Genomic DNA, 23191 nt, shown 5'->3' with positions numbered 1-23191 from the left:
CTACCTTTCTATCAGGGGAATCCCACTCTTTTTCACATAATTCATGTGACGGGGGAAAAGCCACTTCTTGCTTTTTCTCCCCATACATATAAATCCTCTTGTCAGGGACAGGATTTTCCTCAGAAATGTGTAACACATCCTTCATTGCCACAATCATGTAGCGGACGGCTTTAGTCATTTTAGGCTGCAACTTTGCATCATCGTCACCGACACTGGAATCAGATTCCGTGTCGACGTCTGTGTCAACTAACTGGGATATTGGGCGCTTTTGAGACCCTGACGGCCTCTGCGCTGTGGGAGCAGGCATGGGTTGAGACCCAGACTGTCCCAAGGCGACAGCTTTATCCAATCTGTTATGTAAAGAGCTTACATTATCATTTAACACCTTCCACATATCCATCCAATCAGGTGTCGGCCCCGTCGGGGGCGAAACCACATCTATTTGCACTTGTTCTGCCTCCACGTATCCTTCCTCATCAAACATGTCAACACAAGCGTACCGACACACCGCACACATACAGGGAACGCTCTGACTGAGGACAGGACCCCACAAAGGCTTTTGGGAGACAGAGAGAGAGTATGCCAGCACACACCCCAGCGCTATATAACCCAGGGATTACACTGTACCTTAGTGTTTACCCAGTAGCTGCTGTTTTTATATATATATATATATATATATATATATATATCTGCGCCTAAATGTATGTGCCCCCCCTCTCTTTTTTACCCTCTATTGCACCTGTATACTGCAGGGGAGAGCTTGGGGAGCGTCCTTCCAGCGGAGCTGTGAAGAGAAAATGGCGCTGGTGTGCTGAGGAAGAAGGCCCCGCCCCCTCAGCGGCGGGCTTCTGTCCCGCTTCTCATGTGTAAAAATGTCGGGGGCTCGCACATATATACAGTGCCTGACTGTATATATGTTAGTGATGAGCGGGTTCGGTTTCTCTGAAACCGACCCACCCGAACTTCAGCCTTTTTACACGGGTCCGAGCCGTGCTCGGATTCTCCCGTGTGGCTCGGGTAAACCGAGCGCGCCCGAACGTCATCATCCCGCTGTCGGATTCTCGCGAGATTCGGATTCTATATAAGCAGCCGCGCGTCGCCGCCATTTTCACACGTGCCTTGAGATTGATAGGGAGAGGACGTGGCTGGCGTCCTCTCCGTTATAGTAGAAAAGACTGAGTGACTTAGTTATAATTGTGGGGAGGATTGGGGACGGGGAGCAGCTGTTAGGGAGTACAGTGCAGGGTTTTGATTATAATACCACCAGTGAGTTTAATCCTTTGTTTCTCTGCCTGAAAAAAACGCTCCACCATATCTGTGCTCACTCAGTGTGCTGCACTGCTGCATGATATATCTGTGCTGAGTGCACTGCTCACACTGCCTAATTGTGGGGACTGGGGAGCAGTTATAGCAGTAGTACAGTGCACAGTTTTGCTGACAGTGACCACCAGTCCAGTATACGTTTGTCTGCCTGAAAAACACTCCTGTGGTGGCTTTTTTTTTCTTCATACTACTAGTTTAGCAGTCTGCTGACAGTGTCCACTAGGTCCGTTATTATTATACAGTATATTATATATATATATATATATATATATAGCAGTACGGTAGGCCACGGCTGTACCTACCTCTGTGTCGTCAGTGCACTCATCGTCCATAAGTAATATAATACTATACTATCCATCCATCTACATTGTATACCTGTGGTGGCTTTTTTTTCCTTCATACTAGTTTAGCAGTCTGCTGACAGTGTCCACCAAGTCCGTTATTATTATTATACAGTATATTTTTTATATATATATATATATATATATATATATAGCAGTACGGTAGGCCACGGCTGTACCTACCTCTGTGTCGTCAGTGCACTCGTCGTCCATAAGTAATATAATACTATAGTATCCATCCATCTACATTGTATACCTGTGGTGGTTTTTTTTTCCTTCGTACTAGTTTAGCAGTCTGCTGACAGTGTCCACCAGGTCCGTTATTATTATACAGTATATTATATATATATATATATATAGCAGTACGGTAGGCCACGGCTGTACCTAACTCTGTGTCGTCAGTGCACTCGTCCTCCATAAGTAATATAATACTATATTATCCATCCATCTACATTGTATACCTGTGGTGGGTTTTTTCTTCTTCATACTAGTTTAGCAGTCTGCTGACAGTGTCCACCAGGTCCGTTATTATTATTATACAGTATATTATATATATATATATATATATATATATATATATATATATAGCAGTACGGTAGGCCACGGCTGTACCTACCTCTGTGTCGTCAGTGCACTCGTCGTCCATAAGTAATATAATACTATACTATCCATCCATCTACATTGTATACCTGTGGTGGGTTTTTTCTTCTTCATACTAGTTTAGCAGTCTGCTGACAGTGTCCACCAGGTCCGTTATTATTATACAGTATATTATATATATATATATATATATAGCAGTACGGTAGGCCACGGCTGTACCTACCTCTGTGTCGTCAGTGCACTCGTCGTCCATAAGTAATATAATACTATACTATCCATCCATCTACATTGTATACCTGTGGTGGCTTTTAGTTGTGCGCATTAAAATATGGAGAACAAAAATGTGGAGGTTAAAAAAATAGGGAAAGATCAAGATCCACTTCCGCCTCGTGCTGAAGATGCTGCCACTAGTCATGGCCGAGACGATGAAATGCCATCAACGTCGTCTGCTAAGGCCGATGCCCAATGTCATAGTACAGAGCATGTAAAATCCAAAACACAAAAGATCAGTAAAATGACCCAAAAATCAAAATTAAAAGCATCTGAGGAGAAGCGTAAACTTGCCAATATGCCATTTACGACACGGAGTGGCAAGGAACGGCTGAGGCCCTGGCCTATGTTCATGGCTAGTGGTTCAGCTTCACATGAGGATGGAAGCACTCATCCTCTCGCTAGAAAAAAGAAAAGACTTAAGCTGGCAAAAGCACAGCAAAGAACTGTGCGTTCTTCGAAATCACAAATCGCCAAGGAGAGTCCAATTGTGTCGGTTGCGATGCCTGACCTTCCCAACACTGGACGGGAAGAGCTTGCGCCTTCCACCATTTGCACGCCCCCTGCAAGTGCTGGAAGGAGCACCCGCAGTCCAGTTCCTGATAGTCAAATTGAAGATGTCAGTGTTGAAGTACACCAGGATGAGGATATGGGTGTTGCTGGCGCTGGGGAGGAAATTGACAAGGAGGATTCTGATGGTGAGGTGGTTTGTTTAAGTCAGGCACCCGGGGAGACACCTGTTGTCTGTGGGAGGAATATGGCCATTGACATGCCTGGTCAAAATACAAAAAAAATCAGCTCTTCAGTGTGGAATTATTTCAACAGAAATGCGGACAACTGGTGTCAAGCCGTGTGTTGCCTTTGTCAAGCTGTAATAAGTAGGGGTAAGGACGTTAACCACCTCGGAACATCCTCCCTTATACGTCACCTGCAGCGCATTCATAATAAGTCAGTGACAAGTTCAAAAACTTTGGGCGACAGCGGAAGCAGTCCACTGACCAGTAAATCCCTTCCTCTTGTAACCAAGCTCCCGCAAACCACACCACCAACTCCCTCAGTGTCAATTTCCTCCTTACCCAGGAAAGCCAATAGTCCTGCAGGCCCTGTCACTGGCAAGTCTGACGAGTCCTCTCCTGCCTGGGATTCCTCCGATGCATCCTTGAGTGTAACGCCTACTGCTGCTGGCGCTGCTGTTGTTGCTGCTGGGAGTCGATCGTCATCCCAGAGGGGAAGTCGGAAGACCACTTGTACTACTTCCAGTAAGCAATTGACTGTCCAACAGTCCTTTGCGAGAAAGATGAAATATCACAGCAGTCATCCTGTTGCAAAGCGGATAACTCAGGCCTTGACAACTATGTTGGTGTTAGACGTGCGTCCAGTATCCGCCGTTAGTTCACGGGGAACTAGAGAATTGCTTGAGGTAGTGTGCCCCAGTTACCAAATACCATCTAGGTTCCACTTCTCTAGGCAGGCGATACCGAGAATGTACACGGACGTCAGAAAGAGAGTCACCAGTGTCCTAAAAAATGCAGTTGTACCCAATGTCCACTTAACCACGGACATGTGGAGCAGGGCAGACTCAGGACTATATGACTGTGACAGCCCACTGGGTAGATGTATTGCCTCCCGCTGCAAGAACAGCAGCGGCGGCACCAGTAGCAGCAACTCGCAAACGCCAACTCGTTCCTAGGAAGGCTACGCTTTGTATCACCGCTTTCCAGAATACGCACACAGCTGAAAACCTCTTACGGCAACTGAGGAAGAACATCGCAGAATGGCTTACCCCAATTGGACTCTCCTGGGGATTTGTGGCATCGGACAACGCCAGCAATATTGTGCGTGCATTACATCTGGGCAAATTCCAACACGTCCCATGTTTTGCACATACCTTGAATTTGGTGGTGCAGAATTATTTAAAAAACGACAGGGGCGTGCAAGAGATGCTGTCGGTGGCCAGAAGAATTGCGGGCCACTTTCGGCGTACAGGCACCGCGTACAGAAGACTGGAGCACCACCAAAAACACCTGAACCTGCCCTGCCATCATCTGAAGCAAGAGGTGGTAACGAGGTGGAATTCAACCCTCTATATGCTTCAGAGGATGGAGGAGAAGCAAAAGGCCATTCAAGCCTATACATCTGGCCACGATATAGGCAAAGGAGGTGGAATGCACCTGTCTCAAGCGCAGTGGAGAATGATTTCAACGTTGTGCAAGGTTCTGCAACCTTTTGAACTTGCCACACGTGAAGTCAGTTCAGACACTGCCAGCCTGAGTCAGGTCATTCCCCTCATCAGGCTTTTGCAGAAGAAGCTGGAGGCATTGAAGGAGGAGCTAAAACAGAGCGATTCCGCTAGGCATGTGGGACTTGTGGATGGAGCCCTTCATTCGCTTAACCAGGATTCACGGGTGGTCAATCTGTTGAAATCAGAGCACTACATTTTGGCCACCGTGCTCGATCCTAGATTTAAAACCTACGTTGTAACTCTCTTTCCGGCAGACACAAGTCTGCAGAGGTTCAAAGACCTGCTGGTGAGAAAATTGTCAAGTCAAGCGGAACGTGACCCGTCAACTTCTCCTCCTTCACATTCTCCCGCAACTGGGGGTGCGAGGAAAAGGCTACGAATTCCGAGCCCACCCGCTGGCGGTGATGCAGGGCAGTCTGGAGCGAGTGCTGACATCTGGTCCGGACTGAAGGACCTGCCAACGATTACTGACATGTCGTCTACTGTCACTGCATATGATTCTGTCACCATTGAAAGAATGGTGGAGGATTATATGAGTGACCGCATCCAAGTAGGCACCTCAGACAGTCCGTACGTATACTGGCAGGAAAAAGAGGCAATTTGGAGGCCCTTGCAGAAACTGGCTTTATTCTACCTAAGTTGCCCTCCCTCCAATGTGTACTCCGAAAGAGTGTTTAGTGCCGCCGCTCACCTTGTCAGCAATCGGCGTACGAGGTTACTTCCAGAAAATGTGGTTTAGATGATGTTCATTAAAATGAATTATAATCAATTCCTCCGTGGAGACATTCACCAACAGCAATTGCCTCCAGAAAGTACACGGGGACCTGAGATGGTGGATTCCAGTGGGGACGAATTAATAATCTGTGAGGAGGGGGATGTACACAGTGAAAGGGGTGATGAATCGGACGATGATGATGAGGTGGACATCTTGCCTCTGTAGAGCCAGTTTGTGCAAGGAGAGATTGATTGCTTCTTTTTTGGTGGGGGCCCAAACCAACCAGTCATTTCAGTCAGTCGTGTGGCCGACCCTGTCGCTGAAATGATGGGTTCGTTAAAGTGTGCATGTCCTGTTTATACAACATAAGGGTGGGTGGGAGGGCCCAAGGACAATTCCATCTTGCACCTCTTTTTTCTTTCATTTTTCTTTGCGTCATGTGCTGTTTGGGGAGTATTTTTTTGAAGGGCCATCCTGCGTGACACTGCAGTGCCACTCCTAGATGGGCCAGGTGTTTGTGTCGGCCACTTGGGTCGCTTATCTTAGTCACACAGCTACCTCATTGCGCCTCTTTTTTTCTTTGCGTCATGTGCTGTTTGGGTAGTATTTTTTTGAATGGCCATCCTGTGTGACACTGCAGTGCCACTCCTAGATGGGCCAGGTGTTTGTGTCGGCCACTTGGGTCGCTTATCTTAGTCACACAGCTACCTCATTGCGCCTCTTTTTTTCTTTGCGTCATGTGCTGTTTGGGGAGTATTTTTTTGAAGGGCCATCCTGCGTGACACTGCAGTAACACTCCTAGATGGGCCAGGGGTTTGTGTCGGCCACTTGGGTCGCTGAGCTTAGTCACACAGCTACCTCATTGCACCTCTTTTTTTCTTTGCATCATGTGCTGTTTGGGGAGTATTTTTTTGAAGGGCCATCCTGCGTGACACTGCAGTGCCACTCCTAGATGGGCCAGGTGTTTGTGTCGGCCACTTGTGTCGCTTAGCTTAGTCACACAGCGATCTTGGTGCGCCTCTTTTTTTCTTTGCGTCATGTGCTGTTTGGGGAGTATTTTTTTCAAGTGCCATCCTGCGTGACACTGCAGTGCCACTCCTAGATGGGCCAGGTGTTTGTGTCGGCCACTTGGGTCGCTTAGCTTAGTCACACAGCTACCTCGGTGCAAATTTTAGGACTAAAAATAATATTGTGAGGTGTGAGGTGTTCAGAATAGACTGAAAATGAGTGGAAATTATGGTTATTGAGGATAATAATACTTTGGGATCAAAATGACCCCCAAATTCTATGATTTAAGCTGTTTTTGAGGGTTTTTTTGAAAAAAACACCCGAATCCAAAACACACCCGAATCCGACAAAAAATGTTCGGTGAGGTTTTGCCAAAACGCGTCCGAATCCAAAACACGGCCGCGGAACCGAACCCAAAACCCGAAAAATTTCCGGTGCACATCACTAATATATGTATACTTTTGCCATCAGGTATCTTAATTGCTGCCCAGGGCGCCCCCCCCTGCGCCCTGCACCCTACAGTGACCGGAGTGTGTGGGTGTGCTGCGGGAGCAATGGCGCACAGCTGCAGTGCTGTGCGCTACCTTAAGTGAAGACAGGAGTCTTCTGCCGCCGATTTCGATGTCTTCTTGCTTCTGCTGCTTCTGTACTTCTGGCTCTGCGAGGGAGACGGCGGCGCGGCTCCGGACGATCAAGGTTAGGTACCTATGTTCGATCCCTCTGGAGCTAATGGTGTCCAGTAGCCTAAGAAGCGCAACTTAGCTGCAGTGAGTAGGTTTGCTTCTCTCCCCTCAGTCCCACGTAGCAGAGAGTCTGTTGCCAGCAGAAGCTCTCTGAAAATAAAAAACCTGACAAAATACTTTCTTTTCTAGCAAGCTCAGGAGAGCCCACTAGGAGCACCCAGCTCTGTCCGGGCACAGATTCTAATTGAGGTCTGGAGGAGGGGCATAGAGGGAGGAGCCAGTGCACACCAGATAGTACTTATTCTTTCTTTAGAGTGCCCAGTCTCCTGCTGAGCCCGTCTATTCCCCATGGTCCTTACGGAGTCCCCAGCATCCACTAGGACGGTAGAGAAATATAGCGGTAACACCCCCTCAGCTATCACAGCGGTGTCTCTCAATGATAATCCAGCCCGGGGGTGGGGGGGGGGGGGGGGGGGGCAGTGAATCCAGTGCCCGTTAGTAGTACTCTTGTGAGAAAAGTCTGCACATATAAACTTGCAGTGAAATGGATATTCTCTCACCACAGACAGCGCTGATATACGTAGAACCCCACAGAGCATGGCCAAAGCAGTCTGCATGTAGCCAGAAAGAGCTACAGGTTATCAGGCGATACATACAGCTGTCATAGGTGAGGGTGTCAGATGTACTGTATACTTATATGTTACATGCTGCTCATATACATTAGCTATTGATATTTAAGGCACGCTTTAGATATAAGACAGAAAACAGTGTTTCATTCATCCAGAGACGGATACTTACATCACTCAGAGCCAAATTAATTGCTCCAAAATATAGGAGAACAGTGAACTCACAAGCCTACAGTATAACCATAAAGGGGGGTACTCACGGAGCGATCGCTGCTTAAAATCTAAGCAATCTGACTAGATTGCTTAGATTTTAAGCACGATCGCTCCGTGTGTAGCCCCCTCAGCGATAGCGATGCGCAGCCCCGCGCATCGCTATCGCTGCTGCTAGATTGGCCTGCATGCAGGCCAATCTAGCGGGTCGCTCACTTCACCCGCTGGGTGAAGTGAGCGGCCCCCCCGTCTCCCCCCGCACGCTCAGCACAGATCGCGCTGTGCTGAGCGCCGGGAGAGATGTGTGCTGAGCGGTTCGCTCAGCACACATCTCTCTGACATCGGCCAGTGAGTACTGGCCTTAAGGCTGTTTTATATAATCAGGAGTGCAGTATTTGAGTACCTTATTAACCACTTATGACCACTGACTTTCCAGTTTCTTTTAAGGAGATCTATATTTATTCATTATTCTACTCCCAGAGGTATTTACACACTGATGACAGTGTAGTCTATGTTGTTATATTACTTATATTTAGGCTACAGTATGCTGGTGTTTATTTAAAAAAAATTCAAGCCAAAACATGTTTTTTGTGGCCCTAGTGACCATGTTTGCCTACCAATCACGGTGCATGATTTTTTTTAATTAGAAGCTTTGTTTACATACGTAATTATTTTTCCTGTTAAGTGGTTATATTTAGCACTTGCAGAAATTTTAATATTTTTCTGTATTTATGAAAATTCAACATGTTTTACCTTGATATGTGGGACAGACTCCGGTGAATCTGCAAAGTCAAATTCAGATCTACAAAAAAGGAAAAAAGTTAGATAACATACAGTATGTATATGTATAGCTCTACACCTCTTCGCTTACTCCCTTCATGCAATCACACAAAGAGAACAAAGATACACTCTTTCTGGGAGATCATAAAGATCACATGGGTGAATGATACATTTTTTTTTTTTACAGACATATACTTTATATTTAATACAAACAACCATACTTCTCATGAAGAATTTGCCGTTTTCTTAAAAAGTGGAAAAATCTTGTGTGAAATCACACTGGGCTTAACATAGACCTAATTTAATTTGTAATATCATAAATACAAAAGGTAGGAGTTTCAGTCTATGGGGTGTATTCAATTAATCCGACAAGTCAGAAAAATTGCAACCTATTCAAGTCTATTGCCGTTTTTTCGACTTGTCGGAAACCATGTGGATCGGCAGATTAGCCGCAGGTCCACGTATGTTGTCGGATTTGCAGGCGTTTCAGACAGGTTATTTGCCTGTTTTCGACAATGCTGATTCGACTTAAAAAAAGTCGGATTGGCATTGTCGGAAACGTCCAGAAACCTGTCGGAAATGCCTGTAAATTCAATAGTGAAGTGTTGGATCCTCTCCGTCGGAGAGGATCCGACACTAATTAAATATACCCTTATAATGAATGACACAAAAGACACTCGAAGGGGGTCAATAACCTGTATTACAAGAACGAGATTTATGGTAAGAACTTACTGTTGTTAAATCTCTTTCTGCGAGGTACACTGGGCTCCACAAGGAATTACATTGGGGGGTAGAGTAGGATCTTGATCCGAGGCACCAACAGGCTCAAAGCTTTTGACTGTTCCCAAGATGCACAGCGCCGCCTCCTCTATAACCCAGCCTCCATGCCAGTGAGCTCAGTTTCTTAACCAGCCCAATGCAGTAGAAGGTACCAGAAACGACAACCGATCGTAGCCAATTACACCACACACTCACCGCAGGAGAGGTGTCAGCGGCTATGACAATACCAACCCAAAAAGGCTAAGTGCGCCAGGGTGGGCGCCTTGTGGAGCCCAGTGTACTTCGCAGAAAGAGATTTAACAACGGTAAGTTCTTACCATAAATCTTGTTTTCTGCTTCGGGGGTACACTGGGCTCCACAAAGAATTACATCGGGGATGTCCTAAAGCAGTTCCTCACGGGAGGGGATGCACTGTAGCGGGTACAAGAACCCGGCATCCAAAGGAAGCGTCCTGGGAAGCGGCGGTATCGAAGGCATACAACCTTATAAACGTGTTCCCAGAGGACCACGTAGCCGCCTTGCACAATTGTTCAAGGGTCGCACCACGGTTGACCGTCCAAGAAGGTCCAACCGACCGAGCAGAATGGGCTTTGATGGTAGCAGAAACCGGACGACCAGCCTGTACATAAGCATGTGTAATCACCATACTAATCCATCTGGCCAGAGTCTGCTGGGAAGCAGGCCAGCCACGTTTGTGAAAACCAAACAACACAAAAAGAGAATCAGATTTCCTAATGGAGGAAGTTCTCTTCACATAGATACGGAGAGCCCGTACCACATCCAAAGATCGCTCTTTGGAAGACAACTCAGGAGAATTAAAGGCAGGAACCACAATCTCCTGGTTAAGGTGGAAGGAACACACCACCTTGGGTAAATAACCTGTTCGAAGCACCGCCCGGTCACGGTGAAAAATAAAATAGGGAGACTTATAAGATAAGGCACCCAAGTCCGAGACCCACCTAGCTGAAGCAATAAACAGCAAAAACAACACCTTAAGGGAAAGCCACTTAAGGTCAGCAGAGGTAAGAGGCTCAAACGGAGACTCTTGTAAGGCCTCCAAGACCACCGACAAATCCCAAAGGACAGGTGGCACATAAGGAGGCTGAATCCTCAACACACCCTGAGTGAATGTATGGACATCAGGTAGGGTAGCGATCTTTCTCTGAAACCAAACCGACAAGGCAGAGATATGCACCTCGAGGGAGGCCAGACGCAGGCCCAAATCCAGGCCTTGTTGTAGAAAAACCAATAGTTTGGTCATACTAAACTAGAAAATGTCATGATTGTGAGACGCACACCAAGTAAAGTAAGCATTCCAGACCCTATGGTATATCCGAGCAGAAGCCGGCTTACGGGCCTGCAACACCGTTTGAACGACCGCCTCAGAAAAACCCTTGGCCCTCAGGACGGAAGCTTCAAGAGTCATGCCGTAAAAGCCAGACGGGCCAAATCCTGGTAAACACATGGGCCCTGAACGAGGAGGTCTGGTCATTGTCGAAGTAGAAGGACCCAACGAGAGGCACTGTAAATCGGAGAACCAGTGCCGGCTGGGCCACGCTGGAGTGACTAGAAGGTTTACGCCTTCTTGCTTGAACTTCCGGATTACTCTGGGCAGGAGTGACACCGGAGGGAACACATACGGCAGCCGAAAGTTCCACGGGATTGACAGAGCATCCACGAACGCTGCTTGAGGATCCCTTGTCTTTGCGCCGAAGACCGGAACCTTGTGATTGTGTCGAAACACCTCTGGATGGATGCCCCATTCTCCGGCGTGCACGTCTTGACGACTGAGATAGTCCGCCTCCCAGTTCAGAACGCCCGGAATGAACATTGCGGATATGGCCGGCAGATGGCATTCTGCCCACTGAAGAATCCTTGATATTTCCTTCATTGCCATGCGACTTAAGAGTGCCGCCCTGATGATTGATATAAGCCACCGTGGTAGCGTTGTCCGATTGTACTTGAACAGGTCTGTTCTGTATTAGATGCTGGGCCATTGTCGACGCATTGAACACTGCCCGCAGTTCCAGAATGTTTATCGGGAGTAGCGACTTCTCCTTGGTCCACCGAACCTGAAGAGAGTGTTGCTCCAACACCGCGCCCCAACCTCTCAGACTGGCATCCGTCGTCAGCAGGACCCAGTTGGATATCCAGAAGGGACGACCCCTGCTCAACTGTTGGTTCTGCAGCCACCAGCTCAGTGACAGGCGGACCTCCGGAGATAGGGAGATCATGTGAGATCTGATCCGGTGAGGCAGGCCGTCCCATTTGGACAGAATCAACTTCTGTAGAGGGCGAGAATGGAATTGAGCATACTCCACCATGTCGAAAGCCGACACCATGATACCTAACACTTGCATCGCCGAATGAATCGACACTTGAGGACGGATAGGAAGCATCGGATCTTGTCCTGAAGTTTCAGGACTTTCTCCTGAGACAAGAACAACCGCTGGTTGTGATTGTCCAACAACGCTCCCAGGTGTACCATGCTCCGAGCTGCAACCAGGGAGGATTTCTTCCAGTTGATCAGCCACCCGTGGGCTGCCATGCACTGGACCATTAGACTGAGATGACATAGGAGAATTTCAGGGGAACTCACCAGGATCAACAAATCGTCTAGGTATGGTAGTTTCCTGACCCCTTAACGGCGGAGTGTAGCCGTCATGACCGCCATTACTTTGGTGAAAACTCGCTGAGCCGTTGTCAAACCAAAGGGTAACGCCTGAAATTGGTAATGAAGTTTGCCCACCGCAAACCGCAGGTACTGCTGATGAGATACCGCAATAGGAATATGTAGGTAGGCATCCTGTATGTCCAGGGAGATCATATAGTCCCCAGGCTCCATGGCCAGAACAATAGAGCGCAGCATTTCCATCCGGAACTTGGAAATCCATACATGCTTGTTCAAGGACTTCAGATTGAGAATGGGCCGCGAGGACCCGTTTGGTTTCGGGACTAGAAACAGCGGTGAATAGAACCCCTTGCCCCTCTGAGTCAGAGGCACCTGTACCACCACTCCTGTGGACAGGAGGGAATGTACCACCGAGTGCAACGTGTTTGCTTTTGCTGGATCCAGAGGCACATCTGTCGGGCAAAATCGATGAGGGGGACTATTCTTGAAGGGTATGGCGTAACCTCGAGCAACGACTTCCCTCACCCAGGTATCCGAAGTGGTCATTAACTATTCCTGGATCAGATTTGGAGGCTGGCTGACAGGCGAGCCAGGCACGCTTCGGTCTGGGCTTGGCAGGCCTGGAAGCACGAGCTTGCTTTGGGTACGCCTGACCTTTTGCTTTACCTGGAGTACGAAAGGGCAGAGGGAAAGTACTTTTAACCTTCTGTGCAGAAGGAGCAGTACTAGGTAGGCAGGCTGTTTTAGCAGTAGGATCAGCCACAATCTTATTGAGGTCTTCTCCAAAGAGAATGTCTCCCTTGAAAGGAAGCACATCCAGGGTTTTCTTGGAATCCAAATCCACCGACCAGGATCTCAACCAAAGGATACGTCTGGCCAAAACGGATGCAGTAGAAGCCTTGGCCGCGAGCACCCCGGCATCGGTGGCCGCCTCCTTAAGGTACAGAGAAGCCGAGGCAATATATGAGAGACATTGTCGAGCATGCTCAGATGCACTGGAAGGCAGTTCCGCCTCGAACTCCTGAGCCCACGCCTCAACAGCTTCAGCAGCCCAAGTCGCTGCAATAGTTGGCCTTTGCACAGCCCCTGAAAGGGTATAAATTGCTTTTAAAACGCCCTCCACACGACAATCTTTCGGTTCCTTCAGAGAGGTGACGGTAGTCACTGGTAGAGCAGAGGACACAACCATGCGCGCCACATGAGAATCTACAGGCGGAGGAGTTTCCGAATTTTTTTACTCACCTCCGCAGAGAGAGGATAACGAGCCAACAGTCTCTGGGATTTTCCCAGGATTCCTGACGTATGTCAATCAGGTGTTTAGAGTAGGGTAAAACTTGTTTAACCACCTTCTTACGCTTAAACCTATCCAGTTTCTTGAGAAAGTTTCAGGCTCAGAATCCTCAGACATTTGAAGAATGAGCCGTATCGCCTCAATCAAATCCGAGATATCCACGGATGACTTCCCCTCCCCGTCTGAAACATCAGCATCAGTGTCATCGGGGTAAGTATACGTGCCGTCCTCCTCAGAAGACATGTCTGTCAAAACCGTGGGTTGGGAGGAGGTAATCGCCCTTCTAGAAGACGACTTGTCTTATGCGGGCGAGAGTGACCCTTAGATTTAGACATGGATCGGTTCAAATGCTGTAACTGAGTGGAAAGCTGATCCGCCCATGGCGGGTTCACAGCGGGGACAATAAACTATGTTAGTGGCACAGGTGGTCCCACAGGGGGCGCCAATTTAGTCACAAGCGTGTTTAACAATAAGGAGAATGTAGCCCAAGGTGGGTCTTGTGATGCCCCAAGCGCTACCGACCCACTGGGGGGTAAGGAAACCCCTGAACCAGAACTCTCAGCTGCTAAATTATCCTCCATCACGTCCGCGGCCTCACAACCACGCAGTGTGGGAGACCCCCCCCCCAACGTCATTGCCACGTGTAGCAGACATAACTATGTGCACAGTAGTGGGCAACCCGGTACAAAATCTAGCAGCACTATACCTAACGAGAACTCTCAGAGAAGGAGCCTAAGAAGGCACAGACCGGGAGTTCAATCGATATAGAATATATGGTGACTATAAATCACAAGTAAAAATACCCCGTTAGTATATCTTTTGAAACAATCCTATATTATTTGCAGAGAAAAACTTGGCCCCCTCAGGTATAGCAACATAGGAATAGCACGCTGAGTGAAATACCCAGCAATAAGGCAACCACGCAGCAGCTATATGCACACACACATATATAGTCACAAGCGTACCATGCAGAAATTATGTACCATAAACTGCACTGGACTAGCAATACAAAGTAATACTCAGTATGGCTATATGTGATAACTATAGATATAACAAACACAGTAAAGCACTGGATGTATATCATAGGGTGTTTGTACCACACAACCCTGAAAGTATGCACTCTTTCTTAACTAACACAGTCCCAGTGACAGGTAGAATACGCAAGTGTCCTGTAGGAAGCACAGCACTGGCAGTCAGGCGGTTCCACAGAGGAGGATTTGCCCCAGCAATCCCAGGAAACAGCAAGGCTCTGTTTGTAATGGCTGCTGATCGGGAGTGAGGGAGAGGGAAGTAGCACCAGGACGGGAACATTGATGAAATGGCGCCCTGGGGCTGGGGTGAGGGACCTCAGGTCCGACCTGCTCCCCCTGCTGGCATCCCCAACGGGTGTGAGGGCAGTAAAGTTAAAGCGGGGGGAATTTGGTACAACATCCCCCTTGACCTGTGCCCATAATATAATCCTGGTAGCTAGTGGAGCAAGCTGCCCAGTAATCAGTGTCCACGCCAGCGTGCACGCGGCCGGCCTCTTACGGCCGTGATGGATCGCGGTAAAGTACGGCACAGAAGGCCCTTACCTCCCCCTTGTCTGCGGGCCGGCGATCCGTGAGACGGCGGCGCACGTGTGACTCACGTTAGGATGGAAGAAGTCGGCGCCTCCGCTGCAGTGACCCGTCAACCGCGGCGCGGGAGTATACAGCATGCTGGGGGTGATGGAGCTGCATGCAGAAAAGTCTATTAGACTGTACCTGCAGCAGCCCTGGAAGTCTTCTTTACAATTTCTCTGTTTTCAGTCTGTAAAACTAAGCTATGAAAAGGCTGCTTATGGCAGCCTCCTGTTAAGTGCCTGCATACTGAAAGCACCAACTTACAAACTGAGCTCACTGGCATAAAGGTGGGGTTATAGAGGAGGCGGGGTTATAGAGGAGGCAGAGCTGTGCATCTTGAGAACAGTCAAAAGCTTTGAGCCTGTTGGTGCCTCGGATCAAGATTCTACTCTACACCCCAATGTAATTCCTTGTGGAGCCCAGTGTACCCCTGCAGCAGAAACGTATGTACATGTGATTTTTGTCATTATGGGGTATCGTGTGTAGAATTTTGTATTCCATTTTGGAATAAGGCTGTAACATAACAAAATGTGGAAAAAGTGAAGCACTGTGAACACTTTCCAGATGCACTGTATATGGCTCGAAGTTCCAATATATTTATTGGCAGGCAACTCTCTTCCTTGGTTCACTGCCCCTGGAAGCAACTCCTTCCTGACAACGCTCCCCAGCACTGGAGGCTGGAATCCGTTGTCAGGATTTCCCAATCTGATATTAAAAAGGGTCTCCCTTTGTCCAGATGGGATGTCTGCAGCCACCAGGCTAATGACCTCCTTACTTCCAGAGGAAGGACCATAGTCTGCGTTTTTATTGTCTGATGAAAACCATTCCAATTGCAAAAGGATCTGACGTTGCAGAGGCCTTAAGTGGAACTGAGCATACTCCACCATGTCGAATGTCGACACCATGAACCCCATCACACGCATTGCTGCGTGAATGGATACTCTTTTGTGTAGCAGCTCCCGAATCCTTGACTGAATTTTGGATATTTTGTTCAGAGTCAAAAATACTCTCTGAAGACTCGAATCCAACACAGCCCCCATGTGAGTCATCCGTTGTGAAGGAACCAGGGACGATTTTGCTAAATTTTTGAGCCAACAGTGTATCTGCAAACAAGCTATTGTCTTCCGCAGATGACACTGAGGCAATTCCTAAGATTGTGCCAGGATTAAGAAGTAGTCAAGGTATGGAAAAATCCTTATCCCCTGCTGACGGAGACAAGATGCCATTATCACCACAATTTTGGTGAACACAGAGAGGCAATTGTACCCATATCCAAGGCTATTTCTTCCATAAAAATAGCTGCCTGTTTGATATGTGCAATATGGGATTTTTGCTCTCTAGATGCCATTGAAAGGTCATCCTCCAATGCATCAGTCCAGGCTGCCACTGCTTTTGCCATCCAAGCCGAAGCCATGGCTGGTCTTATGATTGCCCCAGATAAGAAGAAAATGGTTTTAAGAAAACCATCTATTTTCCTATCGTGACATCATATAATGATGTTAAAGGCAGAGGTAATGTAGATTTACGCACCAATCAGATGACATGCGTATCTACTTTGGGAGCCACCTCCTTTTTAAACAGTCCCCAGCCGGAAGAGGATAATGGGAATTCCATTTCCTTGGAATTCTAAACTTCTTACGGAGTGTAACCCAAGCCTCTTGCATAATTTCCGTCAGCTGTTCTGACCCAGGAAACTCAATCCTAACTATTTTGGGATGTTTACACACAGGTGCCTTAGATTTTAACAAAGGCTCTATTGCCTCCTCTAAGGATAGAATGGCTTTCATAGCCCTAATTAGCTCAGGAATGTCCACTGAGCTGAGGACTTCTTCCTCGTCTCTGTATGCAGACCTGGTGTGCGATGAGTCCTCATCCCCCGACGAGTCCTCATCTGAAACACGGGTAGACTGTAAAGATGTTGTTTCATGTCTGTGTGATTTACTTACCACTGGCCTTTCAGCCTGTTTCTGTTGAGAGGCTGCCGATTCCTGTACTGGATGTAATAACCCCCAGGTGGAATGTTGCATGTGAGGGTTAATAGGGTAACCTATCCCTGGTATAGAAGCTGGCATTATCCGCTCAGCTATACTGGATAATGTCTGTGCTAAAGTAACCCATGTGGGTTCAACCTGAACCTGTGCCTGCCTTGGATTATTCAAGAGGCTTTGGTGATAACTAAAACAATTTGCACATAATCCATTTTGAACCAGATCCTGAGAGGTTAACTCAGCTTTGCAAGACAAACATGACATGAGTGTTGGTGCTGCAGTGGAGAGTGTATCCTCCTCACCGTTACCTTACTTAGAGATGATAAATAAATCACACACCTTTACAGTGTTAACTACACAAATTGTGACTGCAATCACTTTAAAATTTACAATATGATCCCTTCCTGCTTTGCACAAGCATTGAGATTCGGAATACACAGAAACTGACAGAAAATAGTAAAGTCAGCAATCACACTAGCAATCAGTCACAGGTTATACATTAGCATTATAAGCAATATGGGCCCTCATTCCGAGTTGGTCGCTAAGTTTTTCGTTCGCACAACCTATTCGCAAAGTTGCGTTAATGTAGTAAATATGCGAACCTCCGCCCCCAACGTATTTTTGCACATTCGTACGCAGTATTACACAAAGTGGGCGTACGCCAAATGACATCGCAGTAATGCGAAACCATCGCAGCATTGCGAAATCATCGCAATAACACATACTTAATCGTAAAAATACTAAGTTTGAGTATATTTACAAAGTTTTGCGTAAAAGTGCCCACTTTTAAGGTAAAACGCACAAAAATGTTTTTTTGGCCTATTAAGTGCAATGACACCTTTCCTTTTAAAGACCACAAGCCCTTTTCAATTACGAACCCAATTAGTGTAATGATTGATAATGTTCCAAAACAATTAAGTGTGAGAATAAAAAAAAATTAACACTTTGTTGCCATAATTGGCCATCAACATGTCAAAGTGTAAAATTTTTTTTTTTTTTTTTTTCACTTTTTTAATTTTTAAAGGTGTTGTTTGTGAATGAAGGTGTTTACATGTTTCTTAACACAATAATCTCCTTTTTTTTTTGGTAAAAATGTAACGTTAGATGTGTGTAATTTTTTGTACAAAACAAATTCTGCCTGCCAATCTGCTGATCCTTTTTTGCATTAATAAACACAACACCCGGTTAACTTTAATCAACTTTTTTATTTTTGTATTTGTTAATATATTTTTTTTTTTTTACAAATAAAAGAATACAAGTCAAGCAAATTTTTGCAAATGGTCCACACAATACATCATTCCTTGCAGGTGTTGGCGCATGGTGTAAAGTATCCCTGAAAAACTTGTGGGATCTCCAACTGCAACATCTGAAATTAAGATGCAACACAAACATTAATAACTTAATTACATTACTTATTAGCCAAGCAAGGCGCAAAGCACACTTAAATGCTGGCATGTCCAAACTGCTGGACTCCAGCTGTTGTGAAACTACATATACCAGCATGCCTTTACACAGTTTTGTGGTCAGGGAATGGCAAAGCTGTGTCAGGGCATGCTGGGATGTGTAGTTTCTCAACAGTTGGAGTGCCGCAGTTTGGACAGGCCTGCTTTAATGGCAAAGTTACTACATCCTGCCTGTTTTATGGTACAATCATTAGCAGAACACACAAGCCTGCTCAGCCTTTTTATCAGATTTTAAAGTGTTCCAGACCATGTGTTACATTTACTACTATGTGAGTTATATTTAAGATGGAACGTTGCCCATAGCAATCAAGCAAAAATATGATTATTATATTGTAGAAGTGGATCCCAATTTTTTAAGTATAATCTTATTGATTGCTATGTCCGACATCCCATGTTAAAGATAACTACCATCTTCGTCAGTGTGACACCATGTTGGCATTCATTCCCATTTGTTGTTTTATTTGTTTTGTATTTTTAGTGGGTTGGTCCTGCATCATCACACTGCATATCCACATCTTCAGAAGGCCAACATATCATAGCATTCCCACACTCCATGAAAGCTGCCCTTACTAAATAAGTGCAAACATGTTTGACTTGAACACTTATTAATTTTGAGAATGTAACTTTCACACAAAAAAACAGTGTGTCATTAGGCTGCATAACAAAGTGAAGCATGTGATTTTTAAGTGTAAATATTCAGACTACACAGGCCCAAGTGTAAAAGGCAAACATACTAAACTCCACTCAGGTCTAACTGTTTCCCCGAAAAAGTAACACATATAAACCCTGTTCTCCTGGCAACCCTGGCTACCTAATGAGTGTCAACCTAGAGTGGACACACAAAACATTGCACACATACACACTGTACATATAATGACACTCACAAATATGTAAAGGCAACATGTACACCATGATGAAATTTTTAAATATTTTTCCAGGGTCCAAGAATTCAAACAGTACAACACTGCATGTTTTGGCATTGTAAGTGTAAGTGGGTAATCATTTTTTAAATAATTAAAATATACTTACTTTCCACGGCAACATCCAGACTCCCGGAACGTTCGGCAGGGGCTTCCTCTGCCCATTCACTTGGTGGGGATGTTGGCTGGATGGGGGAAGGAGGAGGGATGGGGGAAGGAGGAGGGATTGGGGAAGGAGGAGGGATTGGGGAAGGAGGAGGGATTGTGGAAGGAGGCTGGATGGGGGAAGGAGGCTGGATTTGGTCCGCAATTTCAGAGGGGGGGTCTGATTGAGAGGGCGAGGGGGGCGGAGAAAAAGTTAAAGCAATAGAGGGTGAGGGTGGTTCAGATTGTGATGTTGATTTTGAAGGAGAAGGGGTATGGGAAGGAGGAGAAGGGGTCCCAGAAAGAGATGGAGAGGTGTGGTGAGAAGGGGAATGTAAAGTGGAGTGGGCCAGGGAAGCTGATGGGGCCTGGGAAGATGAGGGGGACTGGGAAGCTGAGGGGGACTGGGAAGCTGAGGGGGAGTGAGAAGGGGAGGGGGAGTGAGAAGGGGAGGGGGAGTGAGAAGGGGAGGGGGAGTGAGAAGGGGAGGGGGAGTGAGAAGGGGAGGGGGAGTGAGAAGGGGAAGGGGGTGGGGAGTTTTGCCGTTGTTGTTGTCCTAGAATGATAATATTGTTCAAATTGTTCAAACATGATAAATTACATAGTAATCAATTTGTTTTATCAATGTTCTGTTCATTGTTAAATTATTTGTTTTGTTCCAAAGAAAAGCAAACATGTTAAGATCCTCTTCATGTTGGCCACAGCAAACAAAATGAGTCTAAAATTTAACTTTGAAGCTCATTCCTTAATCTAGGCAATTGAGTCATAGTGATTGGTCTCAGCAACATCACCAGATTACTATTCAAGGCACCTTATTATATAGGCTGCACTGATCAAGTATTGTGGATTAATTTCCTGCCTGCTTCTTATTTTTTGTAAACATGCACTTGTTTGGTGTTACTTTGCTACAGTCAGTACTGTTTTACCTAACCACACACAGTGTCCTAATTTCCATAAAAGGGCATTGCAGGTTGCAATTAGCCTACCACTTACTGTAAAATGTCTGCAAATCCAAGGGGTTTACAGCAGGTATTGAGTAGGCAATTGGCCAAAAGCATGTGCAGTGCAGGGGTGGCAGATATAACATGTCCCGAGAGAGTGTGTTTTTTTTTTAAAATTTAAAATTATGGCCAGGGTAAATACATGCAGCTTTATTTTAGCCTTGCAAATTTTTGCACCTGATTTAACACACCCCACCCAAAACTTACTCTCTCTGCACATGTTACATATGCTTCCCCTGCAGTGCTCATTGTATTTAACAATTGTTACTTAAATTACGGAAGGGCAAAAATTGGAAAATAACACATTAGCACAATTTAGTGCAAAAAACTTATGTAAGGTAACTTACTTCGTGTATGCAGCGCACGGATTTGATGGCGGATCTCCGCCAACAAATCTGAAGTCCGCCTACGGAGATCACTCCACCTCCTTTCGAGCTGGATGATTGTCCGCCTGCTGCGGACTCGCGTCCGCAGCAGGCGGCGGACCTCCGCGTAGGCCTCGCGCTTCACCCGATTGGGGATGAAGCGCCCAACGCGGCCTACGCGGCGGTCCATCACCGCAACCAGCACGCGGAGCTCCCGCCTGGTGAACGGTGCTGCACGCATCATGGCAATGGCGTTTTCCTTATTTGGGCATATATTTATAGTGTCTGTTAGCATGTGATTGGTCAAAAATCTATGTTGTCATTTCTATTAACTTTATTGATCTTTGCAATGCTGTGAAAAGCAGAGTGTTATTTGGCACGAGCGTAAAAACGCAATAGCAGAAGCGAAAATGTTTGGTACACAAATTTAAGCAAACAAAACACACACAGAGACACAGACTTTAGTTACAAATACTAAACATATCTGTGTACTCACCACAGTTCGTGTGATAATTCAGCTGGACAGTCACAAAGTGTGAAACATTGAGTATCATTTGTTTGTGTGTTTGGTTACATAATCAGGATTTGATGATATAAAACAAATAAGGACACTATTTAGCAACATTACAGTATTTAAATTTCAAAATAAACATTGTAAGCTTAACGTGTTTTTGTATTTTGAACCAAAAACAATTACACATTCCAACACCACAAAATCCGTACCCAATCACTTTACAAGATCATACAAATTGAAATCATGGTTTATAAAACAGAAGCATACTGTGTTGTATTATTTGGGCAAATATAAAATATATAAACACTATACCTGAAATATTCTGCTACAATTCTTGCCCTCACTTGGCTCCCCCTCCGTGTCACACTCCCCCCACCGAAGCGTGGCACAACCCCTGGCTCCTCATCAGGCAATTCCTCTGCCTGAGGAAGCTCTACACTACTCCTTACCGCGATATTATGGAGTATTGCGCACAGGACCACTATTTTACTTGCCATCTCCGGCGAATACATGATGTCGCCACCAGTGCGGTGGAGAACACGAAACCGCCCTTTCAGGACACCAATTGTGCGCTCCACCAGCTGCCTAGTGGCAGTAAGCGCGGAGTTAAATGCCATCTGTGGTCCTGGCCTGGGATTACGGTAAGGAGTCATGAGCCAGGGGGTGCAAGGATATCCACGGTCTCCTGTTGGAATAAAAGCAAAAATTTAGATCTTAAAATTTAAAAATTTAATTTTGTTTTAATCAAAAATATTTGAGCAACAACTCACCCAATAACCACATGTCTGGTCGTTGACTTGATCTTAATCTCTGCCATATCCCTGATTGTCTAATGACATACGCATCATGGGAACTTCCAGTAAACTTTGCGTTCAGGGAAAGGATCTGGAGGGATGGCCCACAAACAACCATTACATTCAGAGAATGAAACAGTTTCCTGTTTCTAAAAATTTCTTCATTATGTTTTGGTGGCTGAATAGCTACATGTGTGCCATCCACAACCCCAATAACATGTGGGAAGCGACTACCACCTTCCGCAAATTGCCGCTTCACCACATCTAGGGCACCAACATCCAAAGGCATAGCAATAAATTGCTTAACACGCTTGAGGAAAGCCTGGCAGACACGTCGCAGGACCTTACTGAACTGGCCCTGCGACATGCCAACCAGGTCTCCAACCACATGCTGGAATGATCCTGTGGCCAAAAAATGTAACACTGCAAGGAATTGTGTCAATGGTGGTATTGCTGTAGGATACCGAATTTCAGACTCCAGATCACTCTCTATTATGGAGAGAGTGTCTAGGATTAGATGTGGTGGCAGCCGGTATCTACGCACCACCACATCATCTGGCATCCCAAAAAGTCTGACACGGGTTCTGAAAATTGGTGGCCTAGCACGCCTCCGTTGCCTTGGTTGATGAGGAGCCGGCTGTGGTTGTGGGGCTGGCGGTTGGGGTGGGAGTGCTGGCGTGGGTTGGGGAGGTAGGGCTTCTGCCGCAATATGTATTGACATCACACACTTTTTGGAGAGAATGTTAAGAAATGTAAAAAAAAAATAATTCAAAGTTTTCAAAAATTTTACACAACAACTGTTTTTACAATTGTGGTGTCAACTTACTGCAGGAGCGTACATTTTTTCTGTGTTGAATTCATGTCCAAAATGCAAAAATAAAAAGCAAATAAAACTAA

General features: G+C 46.1%; 2 protein-coding genes across 8 annotated transcripts in view; both read right to left on the bottom strand.

Moving 5' to 3' along the window:
• Positions 1-23191, bottom strand: part of SYCP2L (synaptonemal complex protein 2 like) — a 905846-nt gene that overhangs the window by 256372 nt on the left and 626283 nt on the right. For all 6 annotated transcript variants that reach the window (XM_063923155.1, XM_063923158.1, XM_063923156.1 and 3 more), the window contains one exon: positions 8772-8820. In XM_063923155.1, the coding sequence (XP_063779225.1) occupies positions 8772-8820 (49 nt within the window). The remainder of the gene's footprint in view (positions 1-8771; positions 8821-23191) is intronic.
• On the bottom strand, positions 18340-23063 carry LOC134927980 (putative nuclease HARBI1). Of its 2 annotated transcripts, XM_063923152.1 has the most exons (5): positions 22271-23063; positions 21813-22185; positions 21483-21504; positions 19586-20176; positions 18349-18459 (listed from the first exon to the last, which is right to left on the bottom strand). In XM_063923152.1, exons 1-3 carry the CDS (start codon positions 23013-23015, stop codon positions 21501-21503), a joined length of 1122 nt encoding a protein of 373 aa, XP_063779222.1. In that variant the 5' UTR covers positions 23016-23063; the 3' UTR covers positions 18349-18459; positions 19586-20176; positions 21483-21500. The 2 variants fall into 2 exon arrangements, with proteins under 2 accessions (XP_063779221.1, XP_063779222.1); XM_063923151.1 differs by having other exon boundaries at positions 18340-18459; positions 19586-21504.

The sequence above is a fragment of the Pseudophryne corroboree genome, chromosome 5, assembly GCF_028390025.1.
Source record: "Pseudophryne corroboree isolate aPseCor3 chromosome 5, aPseCor3.hap2, whole genome shotgun sequence".
Lineage (NCBI taxonomy): Eukaryota > Metazoa > Chordata > Amphibia > Anura > Myobatrachidae > Pseudophryne > Pseudophryne corroboree.
This window is presented reverse-complemented; position numbering and strand designations above follow the sequence as displayed.

Excerpts from the sequence above, each read along its gene's own strand:
- LOC134927980 (XM_063923151.1), bottom strand. The coding sequence starts at position 23,015 with ATGTCAATACATATTGCGGCAGAAGCCCTACCTCCCCAACCCACGCCA. Across the intron at positions 22,186-22,270 it reads ACCAGACATGTGGTTATTGG|GAGACCGTGGATATCCTTGC; the intron begins GTGAGTTGTTGC and ends TTATTCCAACAG.